Source organism: Pieris rapae, chromosome 23, assembly GCF_905147795.1.
Source record: "Pieris rapae chromosome 23, ilPieRapa1.1, whole genome shotgun sequence".
In the NCBI taxonomy this organism is placed as follows: domain Eukaryota; kingdom Metazoa; phylum Arthropoda; class Insecta; order Lepidoptera; family Pieridae; genus Pieris; species Pieris rapae.
The window spans coordinates 878,340-903,359 of NC_059531.1; the positions used below are offsets into that span (position 1 = coordinate 878,340).

At 32.7% G+C, this 25,020-nt stretch overlaps 1 protein-coding gene across 4 annotated transcripts; it reads right to left on the reverse strand.

Annotated features, from left to right (window-relative positions):
* Positions 1-152: 152 nt before the first annotated feature.
* Positions 153-24,987, reverse strand: LOC110993451 (protein kinase C-binding protein 1). 4 transcript variants are annotated; one of them, XM_045633529.1, is made up of 21 exons: positions 24,686-24,987; positions 22,932-24,134; positions 22,405-22,631; positions 22,153-22,237; positions 20,332-20,512; positions 17,960-18,130; positions 16,751-16,923; positions 15,030-15,140; positions 14,267-14,379; positions 13,389-13,472; positions 12,081-13,318; positions 11,432-11,637; positions 10,030-10,149; positions 8,511-8,630; positions 7,701-7,845; positions 6,596-6,719; positions 5,046-5,163; positions 3,996-4,061; positions 3,441-3,519; positions 2,509-2,606; positions 153-1,743 (listed from the first exon to the last, which is right to left on the reverse strand). In XM_045633529.1, exons 2-21 carry the CDS (start codon positions 24,129-24,131, stop codon positions 1,624-1,626), a joined length of 4,779 nt encoding a protein of 1,592 aa, XP_045489485.1. In that variant the 5' UTR covers positions 24,132-24,134; positions 24,686-24,987; the 3' UTR covers positions 153-1,623. The 4 variants fall into 4 exon arrangements, with proteins under 4 accessions (XP_045489485.1, XP_045489486.1, XP_045489483.1 ...); XM_045633530.1 differs by lacking the exon at positions 24,686-24,987 and adding an exon at positions 24,471-24,672 and having other exon boundaries at positions 3,450-3,519; XM_045633527.1 differs by lacking the exon at positions 24,686-24,987 and adding an exon at positions 24,471-24,672.
* Positions 24,988-25,020: the final 33 nt, after the last annotated feature.

Consider the following 25,020-nt stretch of genomic DNA (forward strand, 5'->3'; position numbering starts at 1 on the left):
ATGACCTCTAAAACCATGCAGCTGCAAAGTGTATTAATAATTGATTATTTTTTTCGAAATTCGATATTTTATGCAAAATGTCACAACTCACATCTTTAAGTCTAAACTGATATGAAGGCCAGGTGTGGGAATGGGGAAATAAAAGTACCATCTCAATATCTTACATTTATTGTAAACATTTCGACGTTGATTAACTTGTACTAGTATATTGCCATACAATTAGCAGTTCACAATTTTCATGAAATTAATATCTAAATTTAACTATATTTACAAGATAATATAACTAAAATTTAGATTTTGTAAATATTAAAATTATATTAAAAATAGTTATTCAACCACAATAGGAAATAACCTAAAAATAGCAGTCTTAAACATATAACTACAATTTGAGATTTAATGAACTTCTAGAACCATAACCCGGGGCGCATCTTCACCATAGACTATAGTGTCTTGAAAAGACTATACCAATCCAATTATTAATATCAATGGCTTTTGGATCCGCCCTCGAGCTATCTTCAAAACTTTTAATAGAATCAGCCTTCTTCAGAACTTCATAAGCCGGCCTTACAATAATAGTTGGTGTTCGCACACATTCAAACCTCAAAGCTGGTCGAACACCAATATCCTTAATATAATATAACCTAATTATTCAATTATGTATTGCATAATAATTACATTATATACATGAATGTCACATGACTTAGCTATAGATGTCACATATCAAAACTCAAACATTTTCTAACTGACAAATTAAGCTTGCCCACTACTTTAAAACCATTAATATATATACCATCCTGTAAATTTTGTATTAAAAAACCAAAAGGTATTATATTAATAACTAAAACCATATTTAACAGTCATTTGTAAAAATTTGCCATAAATTATTTTATAAGCTTATACATTACTGTAAACATATGTTTAAACATATTTGTTCTATTATAAATCCCAATTTAAAACTACGAATGGTAATTGTTACCAGTCGTTTATATTTTATAAAATAATAAAATATATTGAATAACCCTGGCAAGAGTTCATGACCTTTAGAGGTCAACGACCTGACATTTTAGGGGTCAATGACCTGATTTTTTTTTATATTGTTAAAAATAGTTTCCGTATCCATTCTTTATGAAAACTTAAGTTTTATGAAGATCCAGAAAGCATCATAAATAAATCGACAATTCTAACCAAACTTGTCACATTTCATCAACGCCTGAACACAATTTGGTAGAAAGAAACGAAAGTTTACGTTTAAACTGATTTTTATTGAGTTTATAATATTAAAATCATAGCTTCAAAATTGCTAATTTAAATAAATACAAGACCCAGACTCTAAGGGGTTGATAACCCCATGAGAATCTTTGTATTGCCGTATTTGTCACCATGTTTAAAACAAATAATTCAAAGTAGCTAAATTTTATCACCACAATTTATTTAGGACATACTTTTAACCGATTATAAAAAAATGTTCTACCTTCATTTGTAAAATTTTTTGTGATACCCACATTATACATACATGCGTGTTCGTAATAGCTACGAATCGTAAAAAAATCTACCATTCAACTGCCTTAAATTAATATAAAAAGCGGCTTCCTTCTCTAATCTAGGGCTTAAAAACTATATGACCTATGACGTATGCACATACTGTATCGTCGGCCGTCTCGGTGTGGAAACGGTGCTGCCCCCACCCACGATCAAATATCCGCCGGAAGTTGTCACTTTTTTCGCTTCCTCATTGCTGTGTAACTAAAAAAAAAAAAATAATGAGTTAATTAATATCCCGACCGTACAATGATATACTTTCAGTTAAGTACCTACTTGCTTTTAGAAATTATTTACATAATAAAAACCAATGGTTACGTCAAAAAACATCACTAAAAAAATATTTTCTATGTAAACCGGTTGCATCACCATATATACTATAACAGCAAAGATACGTAATTTCTATAGTCTATGACTGTTTATAATCTGTGCTGATGATTATTGCAAAATTGAACGTTTTTGTTATTTAAAATTATTATTTACAACTAATTAAATTCTATTATAATAAATTAACTATACTTCCTAGGAATTTCTGTTTTTAATACATATTGTGTCTTTACGAATACATCATAAACATTATGGTTAGCTTACCTTAAAGACTTATAAGTAATTTAAGTCTACCCTACTTTGTGAGCAGATTTAATGCAATTTATCCCCCCTCCACTCTAGCAAAGCTCTCAAAAATAATAGTTCATAGACATATTAATTTTTGTAGGAATCCTCAGAAAAAAGTATTTCGTTTTTAAGCATAGACAATGCGTGGGTTAACATGTGTAAAAATTAAAATGATTACATAAATCAAACACCCTCCCTCCTCCCACTCTCCATAAGGATACACACATACATAAAATATTGTCCAATAACACTAACACTATCTATGCAGTGGAAGACACTATTCGTGTTACTAGTGTACTTTCCACTATTAAGCAGTAATACTAATTTAAATCTGAAGTACTTAATAATGATTACCTGTTTATTAATAATGACAGGCGGCGTCTGGGCGTTGGGCTTGTATGTTCCGACGCATTTGACAGTTTGATTTCCACTGCTATCTTCTACCATACTCACTGTAAATTCAATAGTTCAAATATTTAAAAAAACCTCAATGCATGTCGAGAAATGTGTGGATATCTCAGAAACTACTAAACTAAATTTGATGAAATTTGAATTGAAACCTTGATGGTTTTTATAATTTAACCCTTTACAGTACCAAACCCCCTATATTTACAATATTCTTTGCAATTTTCAAAAACTTTGTACTTAAATAAAATCGTATAAAAAAATCATTTTTATAAATCCTCATTAATAAACATGTCACTGTCGTATGTCATACAGATTGACAAAGTCAAATCAGTTTTATTACTATCGACCCTAGCAATATTGGCACACCTCTAATAGCTACGCTCAAACCCAATAACCTATCTCAATCCCTTTTTGACCATATGAGATAGACATCTTAATCCAAATATTGATATTGGTGCCAATAACCAATCGACGGATTGTAATAGCCATCTGTCGATACAAGCTATCCATGGTAGGTAGGATCGTTGTATGAGGATAGACCTTTGTATGAAAATGACCAATATACACCAGTTTTTAAAATAATTAAAAAGCTATTTGATATGTTTTAAACAGACATGTATATTTTAATATTATTTAGTTTATATTGATTATCAAATATGAGTGTAAAGAGCGAAGAGGTCGCCAAAAATTGTCTTCGTAGGGTTTGGTTATTGGGATGCAGATGACCTCAAATGTATGACTGTCATGGTCTGAGAATCCACAATCTCAGATTGTTTTCTATCTGAGTTTGTGGATACATTGGGTTCAGCCGACAGTTACATTACTCCGACACACAAAAATTAATTTAATTATATATTATAATACAAATGACAACTGACTTGGTGTACCTATAAGCGAAGTCTTCGGCATCTCCTTGTTGTACACTCGGGTTGGTTTCGATGGGTTCTTGTTCGGTGTCTGGAAATTATGCGATTCAAGTATTTAATATATACAGTAGAATTCCAATTATCCGAATTAATGGGGACCCATTCGGATAATCAAATATTCGGATAATCGGATTTTTTTTTAAATTGCCATTGGAGAGAATAAAAGCTACGTTTTGATATTGCACTATTTTTTTATTGAATTAAATGAAAGAAACATGAAATTTTCACATGTTTTAAATATAAATAAAATGTACTTATGTACAAGTTTAGAATTAAAAATCATTGTTTTTTAAACATCTCCGTCAATGTAAGCTGTTTTGCGGTCTTCAACCGTTTTCGGGCAATTTTTTGTGATCCGGATAATCGGCGATTAGGATAGTCGGAGTTCGGATAATTGGAGTTCTACTGTAAGAGGTTATATTCAATTCAAATTACTAAAAAAATATATAAAAATGAGTAACGATAATATGGTTTGAATCAGAGAAACATTTTCAAATATATATTTACCAAACGCTCCGGTGCTGGCTGCAATCTCGCGTGGATGTCTTTCGAGTTGTCTGTTCCATTACTATCCTGGAAAAGCAAAATTATATTCGCAAAAATAATTGTAAATTAATTATTACTAAAGTTAAGATTATGTACCAGTATTTGATCACTCCATGTATTTGTATACATAAACTGTATACATGCTAATGATAATAAAATTAAAAAATCGTTTACTGCAAGACGTTATGCGATAAAATTGTCATATCTTATCTTATATCTTTAAACAAGCAATTCTTGTATATATATATATTTATATTTTTTTGTATATATATATATTTATTTATATTCTTTTTTTATACGCTATTGGTTGATGTATTTGTTTAGTAGTTACATATTAGAACTTTAGTACCTGGATGAATATTTTTTTTATTTTTATAAATTGTGTTTTTTGGAAATTATATTTAAATACGTATTACATACTTATAAAATGATGAAATATGAATATAATTATCGAATAAAGATTATATTCATATCATATTTAAGTTTTTTTTCACTGACATCTTTAGACGAGCAATTCTATGTTTAAATTGATAAAACACGAATAGAATGACATTTTCTAGAAATTATTCCTAGCTAGATCGATTTATCGCCCCAGAAACCTGCTGTATACTAAATTTCATGAAAATCGTTGGAGCCGATCCCGAGATTCCAATTATATATATATATACAAGAATTGCTCGTTTAAAGATATAAGATATGTAACTACTAAACAATTAATACATCAACCAATAGCGTGTATTTTCCTCGATCTCCCTTTCTCACTCTCTCTCAATCAATCTCAATCGCTCTCTTCCTTTTCTTCAACAAAAACGCTGCACATCTTAGTGACGTTTCATCTTTTTAAGAGCCTTTAAGCTTTTTAAGCCCTTTTAAGAATACTCTATTTTCTTAATTTTATATCTCTATCTCTATTTTTAATTTGTCTAAATTTGATTTCACTTCCAAACTTTCCATCTTCTGTACCTTCTACCAACGCCTTCTTCTCCACGAAGGAGTGGAGATCATATTTACCTGCGCCTGAGTGCAAAGGGCGGCGTGCGTGGTCCAATGCGCTCGTTGGCAGGGATAGTCGCAGTACGAGGTGTTCCAGCAGCAGTAGAACTGGGCCTCTTGGCTGCAGTTGGCGCACCTGGAAATGTCAATGAGGTATCATTCATTAATCGATTAGATATTTAATTAAATGTCTAGAGATTCAATTAACTCTCTGATTTAACTACTTTATGTTATATCTATTAATCGATTAGATATTTAATTAAATGTCTAGAGATTCAATTAACTCTCTGATTTAACTACTTTATGTTATATCTATTAATCGATTAGATATTTAATTAACTGTCTAGAGATTTAATTAACTCTCTGATTTAACTACTTTATGTTATATCTATTAATCGATTAGATATTTAATTAACTGTCTAGAGATTTAATTAACTCTCTGATTTAACTACTTTATGTTATATCTATTAATCGATTAGATATTTAATTAACTGTCTAGAGATTCAATTAACTCTCTGATTTAACTACTTTATGTTATATCTATTAATCGATTAGATATTTAATTAACTGTCTAGAGATTCAATTAACTCTCTGATTTAACTACTTTATGTTATATCTATTAATCGATTAGATATTTAATTAACTGTCTAGAGATTCAATTAACTCTCTGATTTAACTACTTTATGTTATATCTATTAATCGATTAGATATTTAATTAACTGTCTAGAGATTCAATTAACTCTCTGATTTAACTACTTTATGTTATATCTATTAATCGATTAGATATTTAATTAACTGTCTAGAGATTCAATTAACTCTCTGATTTAACTACTTTATGTTATATCTATTAATCGATTAGATATTTAATTAACTGTCTAGAGATTCAATTAACTCTCTGATTTAACTACTTTATGTTATATCTAAGAGCAGTGTTGGCCTAGTGGCTTCAGCGTGCGACTCTCATGTCGTAGAGGTCCTGAGGTCGTAGGTTCGATCCCGGGCTGTGCACCAATGGAATTTCTTTCTATGTGCGCATTTAACATTAGCTCGAACGGTGAAGGAAAACATCGTGAGGAAACCGACATGTCTTAGACCCAAAAAGTCGTTGACGTGTGTCAGACACTGGAGGCTGATCACCTACTTGCCTATTAGATTTAAAAATTATCATGAAACAGATTCAAAAATCTGAGGCCAAGACCTAAAGAGGTTGTAGTGCCACTGATTTTTTTTATTATATGTTATATCTGAGAGGCATATACGAAGGCAAAGCTGTCGAATTTTGGATTCACTACTCAAAAGGAACATATTAAAAATGGACCCCAAAAAAAATCTTCCGACTATTTTCACAAAACCGAAAAAAAATGATAATTTGCTTCTTACATGTAATTTTGCCAATCAGCAGGGCGTGGCACGCTTGCTGTACCGGCATATTAATAAAAAACATTCTAGTTTTCCAAAACGGTTATTGGTCATAAAACTTGGTCAAAAAACCCACAATTTTAATAGTTACTGTAACATTTTCTTAAGGGCAAAACAAACCCCATTTGGGGTTTGGGACATAAACTAACCATTGCTTCGACTTGGCGGCTTTAACCGCAGCCTCCATATTGAGGTGCATGGTCCGTCTCTCCTCGTTAACCGCACGATTCTTGTCCCGTTCAAACGACGTACGCATCTCCACCATTGCTAATTCTGGAAGATAAAATCTTATATAAAAAATTCTTCTGTCACGGTGTTAGTAACCGAACTCCTCCGAAACGGCTCGACCGATTCTCATGAAATTTTGTGTAGGTCTGAGAATCGAACAACATCTATTTTTCATCCCCCTAAATGTTAAGGGTGGTCCACCCCTAAATTCTCACCCCTCTACAATCATCCCTTATGTTTTTTTTGTTAATTATAAACTGTAATTTTTTGGCACAAGAAAATGGCAAAACAACGTTAGCCGGGTCAGCTAGTACTCCTATAAGTATAATTTCCTGCTATATGACACTTCTATATATAAAAGAGCGTACAAATTCTTAAAAGGCCGGCAATGCACTCGCGAGCCCGCTGGCATCGAGTGACCATGGGCGACGGTATCACTTAACATCAGGTGAGCCTCCTGCCCGTTTGCCCCCTGTTCTATAAAAAAAAAAGTTTTTTTTTGTTTTAATTTTTTTATAATACAGAATACAAAAATAGATACCACGCGAGTTTCACCCCTTTACGATCAACCCCTATTTTTTATATAGAGAAAAATTCACAGGACAACCCAAAAGGTTTTCATTCTGGAAAATCGTACATTACCTGGGGTAGCATAGCAAAATGTTTCATGTTGGTATGTACTAAAGGTAGGCTACTTAAAATCAAATTAAGGAGCAACGAAAGTCGCGGGAGCAGCTAGTATACATATATAATCCCTATATCAAACAATACTACAATATTTAAAACAAATATAGCAAATTAATTAGAAGTCTAACACTATTCCCAGGCCATTTATCAACTCGATAATCACTAACTTTATAGTAAGCTTTTTTACACAGCTTTTTTCCTTAATAAATTTCTTAAATTTACTAAAAGGCAGAGATAAAAGAACCTCTGGGATTTAAATAAAAAAAATCCCTTTTCCCAAAAAAAACAAAAAAAAACAAAAAAAACTTTCATCTATTCTAAAATCACCAAAAACGTTACCATGGTTATGCTTTAGCTCATCCAGCTCCTGCCTGTGCTTCCACTGCAGCTGCTCGAGCTGCAGCTTCAGTGACGTCACGTGGGCAGCCGGCTCGTTCACCTTCTCCAGGGTCTCCTCCATCAAGGTGCGGAAGAAGTCCTTCAGCTGAAACGTCCATTGCCGATTTTAATATTTCTATTTAAACCAATTTTTTTCGTAAATATCAGAAAATATATTATTATATTCGATGTTAGCTGAATCGTTATTATATACTGTAAACTCTATATAACGACACTCCATCGTTATAGAGAGGTGTTGTTAAATGCAGTGAAAAATGAATTAGAAAAAGATAAAGTATATTTTAGGCTAGTCTTAGTAGTTATGTACACAAAAAGAATATTATTTTGAACACTATTGCGTATAGTATGTTATTTATTCCTGACGTATTTTGCTGCACCAGTATTTTTTTCTTATTTTATTCATATCTTGTGATATTGATGCATATTGGTGATAAAGGTAATAATGCTCCAATAATTTAGCTGCCTCCAGGACTAGGAAAATAAAACGACAAAAAAAAGTTGACAGCTGCGCAGTTTCTATTAATTTAAACAACTTAAAAGGTACTATTTATTATTTAATTGTTGTCTTTATTGAGAGTGTGTGTGATGCTGTGTCATTGTATGGTAGACAAGCTATACCAACCAAACTCCATTGATTTCGACGCTTTATAGAGTTTGTCGTTAAATCGAGTGACGTTACATGGAGTTTACACTGTATTTTTTTTTTTTGAAGAAATAAAAATAAAGAAAAAAAATATTAAAGAGCAGAACCTTAGAAGCATTTTGGTTGAGCTTCGCAGTGAGAGGTCCAACCGTGGACGGCGCCGGCACCGGCCTGGTGTTGCTCGCGTCGAAGGGATTCAACATCGGCTTGTGCTGCAGCCGTGGCAGCTGAAAATCACATCCCTCCAATTTTGTACTACACCAAAAAAAATCTATCTATGTATCTATCTAATCTATCGTCCATCGCGTTCCATATTAAATAAAATATTTGTGCATGGGATTCGAATCCACGACCTCAATGGTGAAATTTGAAGCTATGATGACAATACTTGTTAATTCTAAAGAAACAATGTTATAAATGGAGTGTAAAAATTGTGGTTCAAAATTAAATTATACTCTTAAATATATGAACATGACTAAGTTTTCTGGTAGTATATATACATATATATTGGACGCTATCGGAAACGGAGAATTAAATTATTATATTTATATTATGAAAAAAAATATTCTTAATTAATATAATAATTTATAATAAAATACAAATTATATTAATAAAAATTAATTCTTAAAAGGCCGGCAACGCACTCGCGAGCCCTCTAGCATTGAGTGTACATGGGCGGCGGTATCACTTTGAGGTGAGCCTTCTGCCCGTTTGCCGCCTATTTTATAAAAAAAAAATGAAAAGGCATATTGGCTTCAAGAGCATGCTATCTTAGGGAATGATGCATCAGGAAGTTTAAAAAAAAAATATAATTATGAAGAAATAAAATAAGTTTTTCACAATTCTTTTTTATTTCTACTTTTGCTAATCATTGATATATTACAATTAAGATTCATTATTTAATTTGATTTAATTTGTATTTATTATTGAGAAAAAGCTTGCCAACACTCGGCACACTGATACATCGGTGAAATAAACACAAAATACTACTATGTGACGATAATATATAATATACTTATAGGCAAACATGGCATACACGAAGGAATCATACAAATATTTAAAAATAAACAAAACAGAAAATTGCTAATAATACTAATATTATAAAGAGGAAAGGTTTGATTTTTTGTTTGTTTGTATGAATTGAATAGGCTCCGAAACTACTTGGCAGATTTGAAAAATTCTTTCACTGTTGGAAAGCTACATCATTCCTGAGTGACATAGGCTATATTTCATTTTCAAAAAAAAATAGGCATCCTTACTAAAATTACGATAACATTAACATTTGTTTATTATTTGATACAATTCTAACAGATGGCGCTGAGTTAAAGGTAGTTTAGTTTAGGTCCGTGTCGTGGTACCAACGTTTCACATAAGTTCTCCTACGGTTTCCCTTGATTAATTTTCTACTATGTAATATAACAAAAACCTTAGCCACAACAACGCTTGGCCGAGTCTGCTATATATAATATACTTATAGGCAAACATGGCATACACGAAGGAATCATACAAATATTTAAAAATAAACAAAACAGAAAATTGCTAATAAAAAATAATAAAAAAAAAAATAAAACCACACACCCCCCCCCCTCCTCCAAATTAGTTACCTAATAATCAAACACCCTTTACCTGTGCGTCGTCTTTCCTTTGTGGGTTGAGTTGGGCCATAGAGCTGACGCTGACGGGAGTTGGAACGGCCACCAATGTCCCAGGACGATCGATTCCGTTCACCGAAGGACCATTCGAGCTCTGGAATTATTAATTTTTAGTTTTAATATTATTTAAAATAAACAACGCATTTGTTAGAACTATGTTAGAGAGTTATACGTCTGTTTGGGCTCCGCAAGTCAAGACTGTATCATGATGAAGAGCAGACGGAATAACCTTTCAATAAAAAAGCTAAATCTAAATATTTACTAGATCAAGTGTTAATTTCAATATCACGAACAATATATTGAATTAAGTTTAATGTCTTTATTTTATTCTTTAGCTGGCATGACTGGCTATTAATTCCAGGTTTAGTAATCTTTGTTCCTTTTTAACTGTTTGTGATGAAAAGGGACTTTTATCACTCGCTGGTAAACCACTTTAAAGTAGAGCACCGCACTTAATAAAATGGATAAATTCACTAACAAATAAAATCTATCTATAGACTCAAATATTCACTCGTATTGAAATTGAAAAATATAATCTCTGACTGAGCTGTCAAAATTCTGCGGAATTAAACATCAGAGTATAAGTGTGTTTATGTCGCAGTGAAGTAGTTAAATCAGAGAGTTAATTTAACCTCTAGACAGTTAATTAAATATTGATATTCAATCAAATAGCTAAAGTTCCCTTAGACAAGTGAATGAATGACACGTTTTACGAATTTCCTTTACGTTCCTTTAGGAAAAAAGACTAACCTTACCATTAACAATAAAACAAAACATGGAATTTCCAAGCTTTCTCATTCTTCACGATGATATCAAAATAATCATGTACGAAGTCCACAACATGTTTACAATTTCACCAAAGATCACAATTGAAATAAACATTCTGAAAGTAATCTGTTGTGGTGGCCGCCATATTGTTTTACATTATTAATCAGCACGCTGGCTTTCACTCAGACAAATAGTTAAATCAAAATGCTACGACTTGATTGAACATCTTTAATTAACTGCCTAGAGATTCAATTAACTCTCTAATTTAACTACATTTTATTATATTACAATTCAAGATTTGGGAACCCGTTGACCTAAACTAACCTATGCCTAGCAAAAAAAAAACCTATGCCTGGCAAAAAAAAAACCTATGCCTAGCAAAAAAAAAAAACCTATGCCTGGCAAAAAAAAAACCTATGCCTGGCAAAAAAAAACCTATGCCTAGCAAAAAAAAAACCTATGCCTGGCAAAAAAAAAACCTATGCCTGGCAAAAAAAAACCTATGCCTGGCAAAAAAAAACCTATGCCTGGCAAAAAAAAAACTTTGCCTGGCAAAAAAAACCTATGCCTGGCAAAAAAACCCTTTTAAATAGTTCAAAAATACTCACATCAACTCCTCCAACAGACATGACGGGTTGGAGGCTGAACGCCCATTGGCCATTGACCGAGGTGATGAGCGGGACCGTATGCACATTAGGGGTCTGGGCCATGCTGGCCATGTTGGACACCACGCCCATGCTGATGGAGGTGGGCGTGGTCTGAGACACCGTCGCCGTGGTCGTAGGAGTTTGAGCGCTCGTTGTCGTCGGGGTAGCTGGAATTTGAGAGATTTGGCTTTATCACCTGTTGGAATCGGATATCGTAACAAATGTTCGGAATTAAAAAAAAAAGATAAATTTTTACGATGAACGCGCACACCGTCACAAAAAACCGACACCTGAAGTTAGACATAGTCAAAATTTTAGTTTTTTCTATTGTTAGTGTCGTTTTCTGTATTGTTAGTGTTGTTTTCTCTATTGTAAGTGTAGTGTCGTCGTAACATTTTTGAAAATATTGTTACGCCAAAGAATTCTATATGTTTTATCTATTTACTGATATACAAATCACTTATATATCAAATTAAAAAAAATCGTTAATAAATAATAGACCGTGTCGGATTCCAGAGGGTGCCGAATTACCGGGGAGCTACTATATTACTAAACCGTTTTTGATGAATTTCCAACAGTTCCCAACAAATACTCCAAAATTTGGACTCACCAACACTAGCAGACACCTGAACTCCATTCGCGACAGGCCTGTTGTTTCTCACCGGTGCCTGACCACTCGCCGGCTGAATCGGTATATACACCATCGAGTTCTTGCTGTTCAGCTCCGAACCCTCCGGCTTCTTCGCCTGCGGAAACGTCTTCTTCGCCTTCACACGAATTTCCTGCTTCCTCCTATTAATCGGCGTGACGACCAACTTATTAATACGCACTTCGCGTAATTTCGTCGCCGGATTCACCGGCTGCAGCCGGAACGAGTTCATCACCTCCAACTTCTCCATCTGCCGATCGGTGTCAAAATCCATCGGCTCCGGTTTGATCTCGACATCCGGGGCGTTCTCCGTCTGCATCCGGGCGAAGGCCCTGACTCCAACCCGGCCGACGGGCGGATCCGATTCTCGGGGCTTCGGAGATGCGTCGCTGTCCTTTCGATTGGGACTCTCCACGTTCGTGAGAACGCTCGCGTTGGAGTTGGCGTCCACCGAGACTTCGATCAGATTTGGCTGCGGCCGCTTTTCGGAAAGACTTCGAACCGAGGTGATGGTGGGCATTCCCGTCTTTGAGACCTCCCTGGCCAGTACAGCCAGGGTGGTGTCATCATCGAAGTGCAGCCTCTCCTTCGAGGGCTTGAACTTCTCCAGACTCTTGTTCAAATTCTTGTTGATCATGTTTTTGCTGATGAGAATCTCCACGTCTGTGCTTTTTGTCACTTTCTTGACTTTGGGCCTCGCCGATTTATCTTTATCGGCGCTCACGTTGTTGATGATGAGAGATTTCCCTCTCGACAGTCTTTTCTCCTTCTTCTCTTCTGTTTTCTCCGCACTCTTTTCGATTGCTCTTCTCGGTTTTTCCGTTTTGTCCTTCGCTTTGACTATGGGCTTCGGAGTTTTGGGTGAGTTGACCGAAACGACTATTTCCTTAGTGGTACTATTGGGCACTTCTTTATTTTCGTCTTTCTGTTTGACTTTTTCTTTCTTTTTCTCTTCTACCTTCTCCACTTTATTTTCCTCCTCCTTTGCTTTGTCTTCGATGACTTTTTTTTGTTTGTCCGTCTGTTTTTCCGATTGTTTTTCAGGCTGTTTGGGTGTGGTCGTCTCTTTTTCAATGCGCCTACGTTTCTCTTTAGTACTGTCAGTTACTATGACATAATCCTCTGTTTCGGATCGACGCCGTTTTCTCGAAACTTTTTTTTCTTTATCTTTATTTTCATCGAGATCCATAGGTTTTTCTCTGTAAATATAATTAGCAAAATTAGTAAATTATATACAATAAATGACTAAAATATGAAATAAATACTTACACATCAACCGTATCTAGTTTATTCTCTTCCGTTGATTCAGAGACTTTGGATGTATCTTGCATTTCTTCATTATCACTTGCCTCACTGAAAATCAAAAACATTTAAATGTCAGTTTTTTTTAATTATAAACGCAGTATATAAAAAATTATTTAAGTATCTAAAATCTAACCAAGCTAGCTAATAATACAATAAAATAATGTAATAGTAAATATTATCTAGTAGTCAATATGATATATATAGTAGCAAATATTATATAAATAGTATATTAATAACAGTAAAAAATAGTTATAGGTAAATAATATAGAAAATAAATAAAAATAAGAAGGTATTAATTTTAATTAGATAAGTAAGCGCTTGGAGATGGGCCAATGTAAAAAGTTATATTTGTAGGAAATAAAAGGCTTTTTTTATTTTATTTATATAAAAAAATAATTACTGAATTAATTGCAATGCAATGTTCACCTAGTGGTTTAATACCTAAAGTCGTACGTATGAACCCTATATACGCATTTAACACTCGTTCGTAGGTGTACAAGTATAATGAAATGCATTTATGTACTATTACTTTTTCAGTACTTACTAGTAAAAAATAACTTTTTTACCGAAAATCCATAACTTTGCTACAAAACATTGTCGATTGCATTATTTTATTAGAAAAAAAACCACAAAACAAACATTTTGACAGTTGACAGTTGACAAAGACACTCGTACGTGAAATACCTTGTAGAGTCTAGAAACAGTTATAGAAATCTGAGGCCCACACCTAAAACCTTGTCATTCCAATGTTTGTACAGTTATAAGTCAGTCAAGAAAACATAAATCTGTTTATGTTATGACATCTTTCATACCATAGACAATGATCAGAAAAATAAACTCACCCATCGACAACAGAGCTTTTAGAGTTCGATCGTCTCTTTTCCTTAATTTTCGGAGACGCAGTTCCAGACTTATCCTTGATTTGAAAACGCAATTCTCCTTCGAAACTCGGGATCTGTAAAACAGAGTTATAAATAGTTAAATAGAGTAACTTTGCTTGTCTTTACAAACTTAAACTTTATCTATAATTGTTTCAAATATATTTTTTAATTAAAACTTCATAGCATGTACAGGAATATAATACAATTGACATAATTAAATAAAAAAGCAGGCCAACTGGCGGAGAACATCTTAATATTATAAACTAGCGACCCGCCCCGGCTTCGCACGGGTGCAATGCTGATACTAAATACACTACAGAAAATCGGTGAACGTTGTATATACAAATATGTGGGTTATCCATAAGAGATAGACATATACCATCAGGAACTTTTCTGTATACCTTTTCAGTGTGTATAATACTTAGTGCATTATTTTCATAAAACTCGTAGGGTTCAGCCTGCGTTTGCAATGTAAGCGAAAAAAATGTAATTATTTACGACATCACATTAGAAACCTCAAAAATAACAGTACTTCTCCACTATTTAATGGATGTTATTATACATATAAACCTTCCTCTTGCATCACTCTATCTATTAAAAAAACCGCATCAAATTTGCGTAGTTTCAAAGATTTAAGCATACAAAGGGACATAGGGACAGAGAAAGCGACTTTGTTTTATACTACATAGTGATATCTTTATTTTTCATTATAACAAATACTTACCATCATTTTAAACTGTTCATTAATCTTGTTCGGCTCGAAGGGCGTCTTAAATGGCGGATAAACAAACTTGCCATATTTGCGAGAAATATTCCGAATATATTGTTCAGCTTCCTGTAATCATAAACCATTTTTATTAATATGATAACAGTTGTTGACTGTGCGACCTTTGAAAGGGCCTGGTGCGATCTGGAGCCCTATGAGGGTATCCGGTGTTTGACCACAGATCAGAAAAATACTGCGGCAAGATTATCAGACATGCATGAGTTAAGGCACCGCAACAGACTTTCGATTTAAAAAATAATTTATTTAAATGAACACAGTGACAGAACTTAATTAAGAACTAAAAAAAAAATATGTTTATTTTGGAATATAAGATTATCTAGGTATCACTTATTCCACGTCATTAAATTTGATTCCATCCCTACTCATCGGAAAAGAAGACAGGGGGTGTAAGAGAGAAAAAGCCGGCGTAAAAACTCTCCGTACTCTTTTTTTTGAAAAAAAGCAAATCTTCAAACAATATTTTAAAAAAATATAGCAAATTAATTAGAAGTAGCCTGCCCAGCACTAGTCCCAGGCGCTTTTATCAACAAGATAATCACTACTTTATAGTAAGCCTTTTTACACAGCTTTTCTTTAATACATTTCTTAAATTTATTAAAAGGCAAAGATAAAAGAGCCTCTGGGATTTTATTAAAGAAGACTATCCCTTTTCCCAAAAAAGAATTACTAACTTTACATAGTCTAGTACGGGGAAAATAATAATAATATAATAATAATAATAAATTGTTCTAACTATATAATCACATATGTATAGTTAGTTTTTTTTTTTTTATAGAACAGGGGGCAAACGGGCAGGAGGCTCACCTGATGTTAAGTGATACCGCGGCCCATGGAAACTCTCAATGCCCGAGGGCTCGCGAGTGCGTTGCCGGCTTACAGTTCATAAACTTACTATATATATATATAGAATATGCATACACAAAATATATATTTATACATTCAAAATTACTAAGTATTCACTGTTGCTGACACACAATCTACATTTGGTTTAGTAAAAAAGCTAATATAAGTAGGGTTGGTACTAAAAACTCATGCGCTGACCCCAACTGGCCCATAAAAATATTTATTTATTTACACATTGTTTCAAATACAAATAACACAATACATAAAAATTACAAGGGATCTCTTCCAGGCAAGGTGTTTGATTATGTTTATAGGACCTGGATGACCTGATGATGGTATTTTTTTTTATAAATCGTGTTTTTTAGAAATTTCATTTAAGTACGAATTACATACTAATAAAATTATGAAATATGAATATAATTATCGAATAAAAATAATTATATTCATATTTAAGTTTTTATTTGAGTGACATCTTTAAACGAGCAATTCTATGTTAAAGTTGATAAAACACAAATAAAATGACATTTTCTAGAAATTATTCCTAGCTAGATCGATTTATCGCCCCCGAAACCCTCTGTATACTAAATTTCATGAAAATCGTTGGAGCCGATTCCGAGATTCCAATTATATATATATATATACAAGAATTGCTCGTTTAAAGATATAAGATTATTTATTTTTAGTTAATTTGCATAAAAAACACATCAGATTAAAATCAAAACTTGAACTTCCTAAAAACACATATAGAAAGATTTTTTGTTATTATTTCAGAATCAATAACACAAATATTGTGTGTATTGTGTAACTACACACACCTGCATACTGTCCACAATCTGCTTCTTGGACCTGACATTGTTTGGGTCCTTCTCGGAGTACAGGAAGCAGTCCTTGGCAGGCACCCAGGCTCGGTCATGGGCTCCGAAGAACCTCACATCCACCACACCTGAACCGTTCACTGACATCCCTTTAGCAGGCCAGTAGGGGAAACCTGGAATCACATATATATATACTTAGAACTTCATAAACTAGAAAGAACGTACTAAAAAATAGCATCTATCTATCGCAAACTTATACTTATGTACCAAGTACTTTTAGGCCTAACCCAATAACCTATCTCAATCCATTTGTGACTATCAGAGATAGACGTCTTAATCCAAATATTGATAAAAGTAAGATAACTAATCCACGGATTGTAATAGCCATCTGTCGATACAAGCTATCCATGGCAGGTCGGATCAGTATATGTGGATAGACCTTTGTATGAAAATGACAGTTCAACTGTGCCAAAATCCTATCTTAAGATTTTAACTTACACCAGCTTTTAAATAATTAAAAAATTTTATGTTTTAAACACAAACTTGTTCATTTTAATATTATTTGTACGGTTTTATTTATTTTCTATTGATTATCAAATATTAGTGTAAAGAACAAAGAGATTGCATTGAATCCGTCGCCAATAATGGATTGTTTTCGTAGGGTTTAGTTATTGGGATGCAGATAGGAAATCGATTGACTCTGTCACGGTATTATCTCAGATTATTCAATCCGAGACTGTGGATTTATTATTGGGTTCGGGCGAGATGGAGACATCCCGTATTTATTTATATATTCACTATATATGTGATCATATATATATATATATATGTGATCATATATATATATAGAATATGATGATTACTAATAGATTAAGGTTCTATATTTTAATATAAATTTATTTTGTTTTTATATAACTTCTGCACTTCTTGCACCCATCATTTTTTTTTATTTATTTCTATTCTTACTAGGCTTGCCTGGAAGAGATCACTTGTTAGCGATAAGGCCGCCCGTTGCATCCCTTGTAATTTATATATACTGTGTTATTTGTATTTCTTTAGCAACGAAAATAAAAAATAAATAAATATGCATACACAACACATATACATCTGAAATTTAAAACATAAATTCAAAATACACACATCAGTCCTTTAAGCAAAACTACGATTTCAAAAGCCGGCAACGCACTCGCGAGTCCAACCAGTGCATACCTTTAAGCTTGGCCCACAGCAGAATGTGCGGCTTGGAGCAGACGTCGGTGAACCAGGTGGGCCTCCGGTTATGGGCGGCTGCATAGCACTCGGGGCAGGCCTCGATCTCGCCCATCTCGCTGCGGCACAGCCTCACCAACGCACGAGCCGCCAGTGTCAGCTTCGATTGCACTGGAAAATATTAAAGTCAGAAAAGAAACGTCTATAAAACGCCGAATGAAAGAGATAAGAATATTAAAAAAAAACAAAAAAAAAACCACTTTTTTTACCGGATTAAAACTATTGTTATAATTATATTATTTGTATGACATATGTCTATAAAACGCCGAATGAAAGAGATAAGAATATTAAAAAAAAAAACAAAAAAAAAACACTTTTTTTACCGGATTAAAACTATTGTTATAATTATATTATTTGTATGACATATGTCTATAAAACGCCGAATGAAAGAGATAAGAATATTAAAAAAAAAAACAAAAAAACAAACAATTTTTTTAACGGAGTAAAACTATTATTATAAAGTTATAATTATATTATTTGTATGACATATGTCTATAAAACGCCGAATGAAAGAGAAAAGAATATTTAAAAAAAAAACACTTTTTTTACCGGAGTAAAACTATTATTATAAAGTTATAATTATATTATTTGTATGACATATGTCTATAAAACGCCGAATGAAAGAGATAAGAATATTTAAAAAAAAATACTTTTTTTACCGGAGTAAAACTATTATTATAAAGTTATAATTATATTATTAGTATGACATATGTCTATAAAACGCCGAATGAAAGAGATAAGAATATAAAAAAAAAACAAAAAAAAAACACTTTTTTACCGGATTAAAACTATTATTATACAGTTATAATTATATTATTAGTATGACATATTTCTATAAAACGCCGAATGAAAGAGATAAGAATATTAAAAAAAAAAACACTTTTTTTACCGGATTAAAACTATTATTATAAAGTTATAATTATATTATTAGTATGACATATGTCTATAAAACGCCGAATGAAAGAGACAAGAATATTTAAAAAAAAAAAAAACAAAAAAAAACACTTTTTTACCGGATTAAAACTATTATTATAAAGTTATAATTATATTATTTGTATGACATATGTCTATAAAACGCCGAATGAAAGAGATAAGAATATTTAAAAAAAAAACACTTTTTTTACCGGAGTAAAACTATTATTATAAAGTTATAATTATATTATTTGTATGACATATGTCTATAAAACGCCGAATGAAAGAGATAAGAATATTAAAAAAAAAAACTTTTTTTACCGGATTAAAACTATTATTATAAAGTTATAATTATATTATTAGTATGACATAATATGTCTATAAAATGCCGAATGAAAGAGATAAGAATATTAAAAAAAAATGTGAGTCGTCACGGGACGCCTGGCAGATGTGAAACATCGACATTATTTTGGAAAAGTAATATGCAGAAAAGAACAGACTGTGATAGGAAATAATTATGTTATAATGATAAAATAAAATATTACGATTTCTTTTTCAAATAACGATGACTATTTGTTGAATAAACATTATATTCATTAAATATTTTTAATGTGAAATTTACTAGGTACTGCATTTAGACTGTATATCATATAGTGTGGCGACGCGTCGCCACGGCATGCGTCGCCACGCCAGAAATCGGTTTTACGTGCGGCTATAAATGTTTCACATCAAAACACTTTTTTACCGGATTAAAACTATTATTATAAAGTTATAATTAAATTATTAGTATATATTAGTGATATTAGCGATTTCAACGCACGCTTAGCCGGAGCTCGATATATTTAAATTCAAAATCATTTATTCATGTTGGTAACATAATGTACAATTATGAACGTCAAAAAAAGAAAAGAAATATAAAATGATTCTAATTTTACATTAACTGCCAGTTCTCAAATCAAGGGCGTAGAACGTAAGAGAAGAACTGGCAATAAACTCTCCGCCACTCTTTTTAATCGCCAAGTTTTTTTTACACAATGTGAGGAGCTGTAACCATTACACCATGTTCCATATGACATCTTGAGTAATAAAGAATAATAAAATAAATTAAAAACAAAGATTTGTCCTCTATCAGCAGGAGGCATGGTGAAATAGGAGCACGCACTTACATACTCGTGAGAACAACACGCAAATACGTAGTATAAACAACTAATACCACCGCATACACGAATTCAAGTACGACCAGTCACCACAAGTAGCACCCGTTCACGAGTATGACGCATGGCCACCCATCGGACCCCTCGCCGTATTTTAGGGAGAGAGACAACCCGACGCATGGACGCCGCCACAATTAGCATTCAAAATTTCATGAAGATCAATTCAGTGAGAGATTGAGTACTCACATGTGTTGAATATAATACTGTTGTGTAGAATCCATTGCGCGTCCGTCAAAAAGGCTTCGGGACTCCCGTAAAGTCCGTTCACAATGTTCCGCTGCATTTGCGATAAGTCCATCGGGTGTACTACACACTTGTCGTAGTCCGGGAACAGGGCTCTATCCACTGGCTGCATGAACGGCTCCACCTGGAATCATTTAAGCAATAAAATATTATTAAATAAAAAAAATATATTCTAGACGATTCCACTGCGATTTATCACCTCTCCCCCCACCTCTTGTCAGCAAAAATGTCATAAGCATTTTTTTTGGCTCTAACACGGTTTGTGCATTAGCCAGCGTCAAATATGGGACTTTTATAATTAGTTGTTTTAATTATTTACAGTTTATGCAAAATAAAAAACCAATGAAATCGCGATATAAAATAAATAATTGAAAGTGCATTAAATTTACAAAAAATCAGAATAATTAACAAAATTATACTTTAATGTTATTATTTACGATAAACATACTTATAATACTATATACAAGGGGATTTAAATCTCGAAGAAGTAAATAAATATTGGTAGGGAGGGGAACATACAGAGAAACTAAAGAAAAGCATTATTAATATTTTGTAGGAATTTTCAAAATGCATTTCGTTTTTCAAGCATGGTCTATGCGTGGGTCATATATGTAAAGAAAGTAAATTACTGATGACGTAATCACGAAATGAGAAAATCAAAGACGATAATACGATATTAGTAAGAATGTTTTACCAAAATATTAGTTTTGATTTTACACGATTTTTATATTAAATATTTAGTAACTTATTTTATATCTACAAATCAGTGATAAAATAAACTATACATAATATGTATATGTAACTAATTTCAAGAATTTGCTTAATATAATTTACTATTTGTTGAAAAAAATAATTGTACATTAATTTTAGTTAGACTGTTAATTTTGGCTAATACAATGTATTAATTAATAATATCTACATATAAAGTAAATAAATCGGAATCTCATTCGTACTAACATATGCTGAATCATTTTAAAAAAGAAATAAATGCATATGGGCGAAATTGTATAAATACATTCCAGATGACCTGTTATTAGTCCAAGCGAGATAGCAATAGACGCGTCCATATCGATAACACGTGCGAAAGGGATAGACGCACAAGGTCATCGCCAAACCGACAACACAGTAACGCGGCGGCCATTTTGTTACACAATTGGTGCGCAGCAAATTATTGACAATGATAATTTAGAACACACTTTTGATAAAATGTTTTCTTTGAATTTTCAGTTTATTTATTATAAAGCAATCACAATATACTTGATATGTATACGTCAAAAAATATTTCGCAAAGCTAGTTATAAAGTATATTTGAATTATTTCTATTTTTTTCTAAATATATTTGCATTTTATCTTTACACTGCTTTGTTACGCTATGGCTTCAAACTATTTAATCGCCTTCCAAGAAGTTACAGATCACTGCCGGCTTTTAAGGTGAATATTTAAAAGCAAGGTGCCTTTATTGGATGGGACAGTATTTAAACCAAAAATTTTGACCTCTATTATAAAACTTATTATTATTTTGACATTAGGACAATAAATCTGACATTTGCATGGCTATTTTTATCTGAATGTACCACTCTCTTTGCAAGTAAACAATTAGTTATAATTACAAAAATATATAATGCACTAATTTTACTAAGTTAATTAATTTTTTTTTATTAATTTGACAGGATGATTTACTACTACTACTACTGGGATAAAATTAGTAAACAAAGAAATTCTCATAATAAACTTTTGAAAAGTAAATAAAAACCAAAAAATTACCCCATTAAGCTCCATCATACGTGTAAGAGCATGTTGTAAAAGTTCCCCCAAATGGCTCACGGAGACATGCTTCAATGATATTGATCTGAAATCAAATATATCTAAATAAAATAGACTTACTTACTCCGCTGGCACAAAACTTTTAATACAATATTAGCAATGACTTTTTAGAATTAAAAAGTGATTATCTTTTCTCTCTAATAATGTTTTATACACAGAAATCTTGAATCTATTTCGAAATTCAAATCTTACCTAGTATCAGAGCTCTCAGCGTACAATATTGCCAAACATTCAGGACACACCCAACTCCTTTCCATATCAATCTTTTTCCGTTCACTACTTGATAGACACTTGTAGTGGTAAACCCGTGGGCAAACCGTACATTGCATTGGGGGCCTTGTCTTCTCATTTGTGCCCAGTTCTATGGCCCAGTGACAACGCCAGCAGTATGGGTCTGTTCGTAGCTTCTTATCACTTTTCTATAGAAGATTTATTTATTTAAAATGTTTTTTTTACAATTTTTTTTAAAGACATCTCTTCTAGGCAATTAATCAAAATTGTACTAAGGCATATACTTGGATATTAAAACTTTATATATAGTTACTATGTGCATTAGGAAAAACAATGGGGCGAAATATAGAAATTAAAAATAGAGTATACACATAACTAATCATTCTTAGTGTAAAGGATTATTGGCATCAATCATTGCACTATAAATTATTATTTTAGCCAGTAGTAAAGTTAAATAGTAAAATTTAATATAAATAAATATAACTTACAATAAGTGGACCTTCTGGAACTTTTCTCTTTTTAGGAGAAGGTGATTTTTCACTAAACTCTTTCTTAGCCTCATCTTTCAGGTCATCATCAGAATCATGGTTTCTGCCAACTACAGAGTTTAGAAATTGCTTAACCTTATTCACAAATTCTGGGTTCTGTGACCGCATTGATCTTTTGACAGCTTTTTCTGACTTTTCACTATGGTTACTTTTCATTGATGCATTACTATTACGTCGTGGGGTGACTTTTTCAGTTTCCACAGAGGTGTTTAACTCCAACGGTGTTCTAGACTTCCGTGTTTTACTAGTAAGTTGAGTACATTCACTTATTATCTTCGACTCTTTTGCAGACTTAATGAGAGACTTGAGTTCTCGACTTATACTTTTATTATGCTCTTTTTCACTTACATCAGAGTTAGCATCAAGCTGAGAATCATTAGATTTATCACAGTTGTCTATGGGAGGTTTAAAAGACACAGGTTCTTTTTGATTTTCATTTGGGGCAACTTGGAACCCAGAAGAATTAGTTAATTCTTCTGTGTTTATAGTTTCTGTGGTTATAGTTGTATCCTCAGAAGAGGTAGCAATAGGTGGTTCTTGTACAGTCTGTGCTTCATTCCCAAGTTCCTTGTCTGATGATTCATTTAAGTCTATAACTTTTTCCAGCTCCTTGCATGGAGACAATGCTTTAGAAGAGGAATCAACAATTTGGTCTGACACCTTTATTGGTGTAGTCTTAGGACTTTGGCGTTTCTCATCTTTTGGAGAAGTAATAACAATTTTTATATTTTCTTTCCTTGGTGTAATTTTAGTTGGAGTAACAACTTCAATACTATCAATTTCTTTTTGGGGAGATATAGTTATGGGTGACTTAACAGTAATTTTAGGAGATGTAATTTCTTTCCTTGGTGTCACTGGCTCTTTTTGAGTGGAGTTTATTTTGAGAGGTGATTCCTTACTAATTGCGGATTCTTCTGCCACTGAATGTTCTACTGACACCTTAGTGGCATCAGTCTCCTGACCTTCAGCAGATGAATGAGGTGGAGTTGTGTTTCCATCTTCTTCTGGTGTTTCAATCTTTTCAATAGTAACAACCATCTGCACATTACCATTTGAGCCTGAAATTTCCTGTATCTCAGGCACATCAGCAGTAGTTGAAGACACATCTGTGTCTCTATTGGCATCTGTGTTATCCTCCATGTTCTGAATAAAGAAAAGAAGAACAGATACAATATTTATGAAGATATGAAAATTAAAAGCAAAACAGATGATGCGTTAATTGTCATTATAGAAGTAAATTAGTATATTATTATAGCGAAGGCGCTAAACCGAGTACTTTAAAGTAGATATTGGTACACTTTTGGTTATGACAAAAAAAACGGCTTTTCACCGTTTTCTGGAAAGTCAATGTCAAGACATTATTATTTATTAGATAAATAATTATTGAAACAGCTGGTTATTGCCCAAGTATAATCATTCAGGTAGCCTACCTACTTTCAACACAAACACAAATAGATATAGGTAACGTAAGAATCTCACGTTTTATTATCCTTGCAATACAACCCCGCCACTACTATAAGATTATTAATTACGGTGTTTATAGGTTCCTTCGATCCATTTATTATTTAGTTATGAACAGTTTCCCACATTCAATTCAATAAAACAATTGAAACTTGAAAGACTTTACACATTGCGTTATGCCTTCTCAAACTGTCGTATGTTGTACTTTTCTACAGTTGTTTCTGCTTAGGTACCTGTAGATGGAGCTAAGGGGCAGCCAAACAGCACACGAAACGAAATATAACTATCTCTTTCAGATCGTTTAGAAAAGTATAAGGTTGTCTCTTTGATTGCACATACTGTTAAATGTAAATTTCACCGATAAGTTTATCTCTTTTTAATACAGCTCTTCTCCTCTGATGACAACATTATGACAAATCGAAATCGAACCAGAGCAATGGTGTATTAATTCAAAACGAGTTATCTTTTAAGGCAACGGTGCGACTATTTATAATGTTATTTAAATTCACAATGTTTGCTTCAAAATATTTGAATTGGCAAATCTATGTACAAACTGACAGTTCACAGC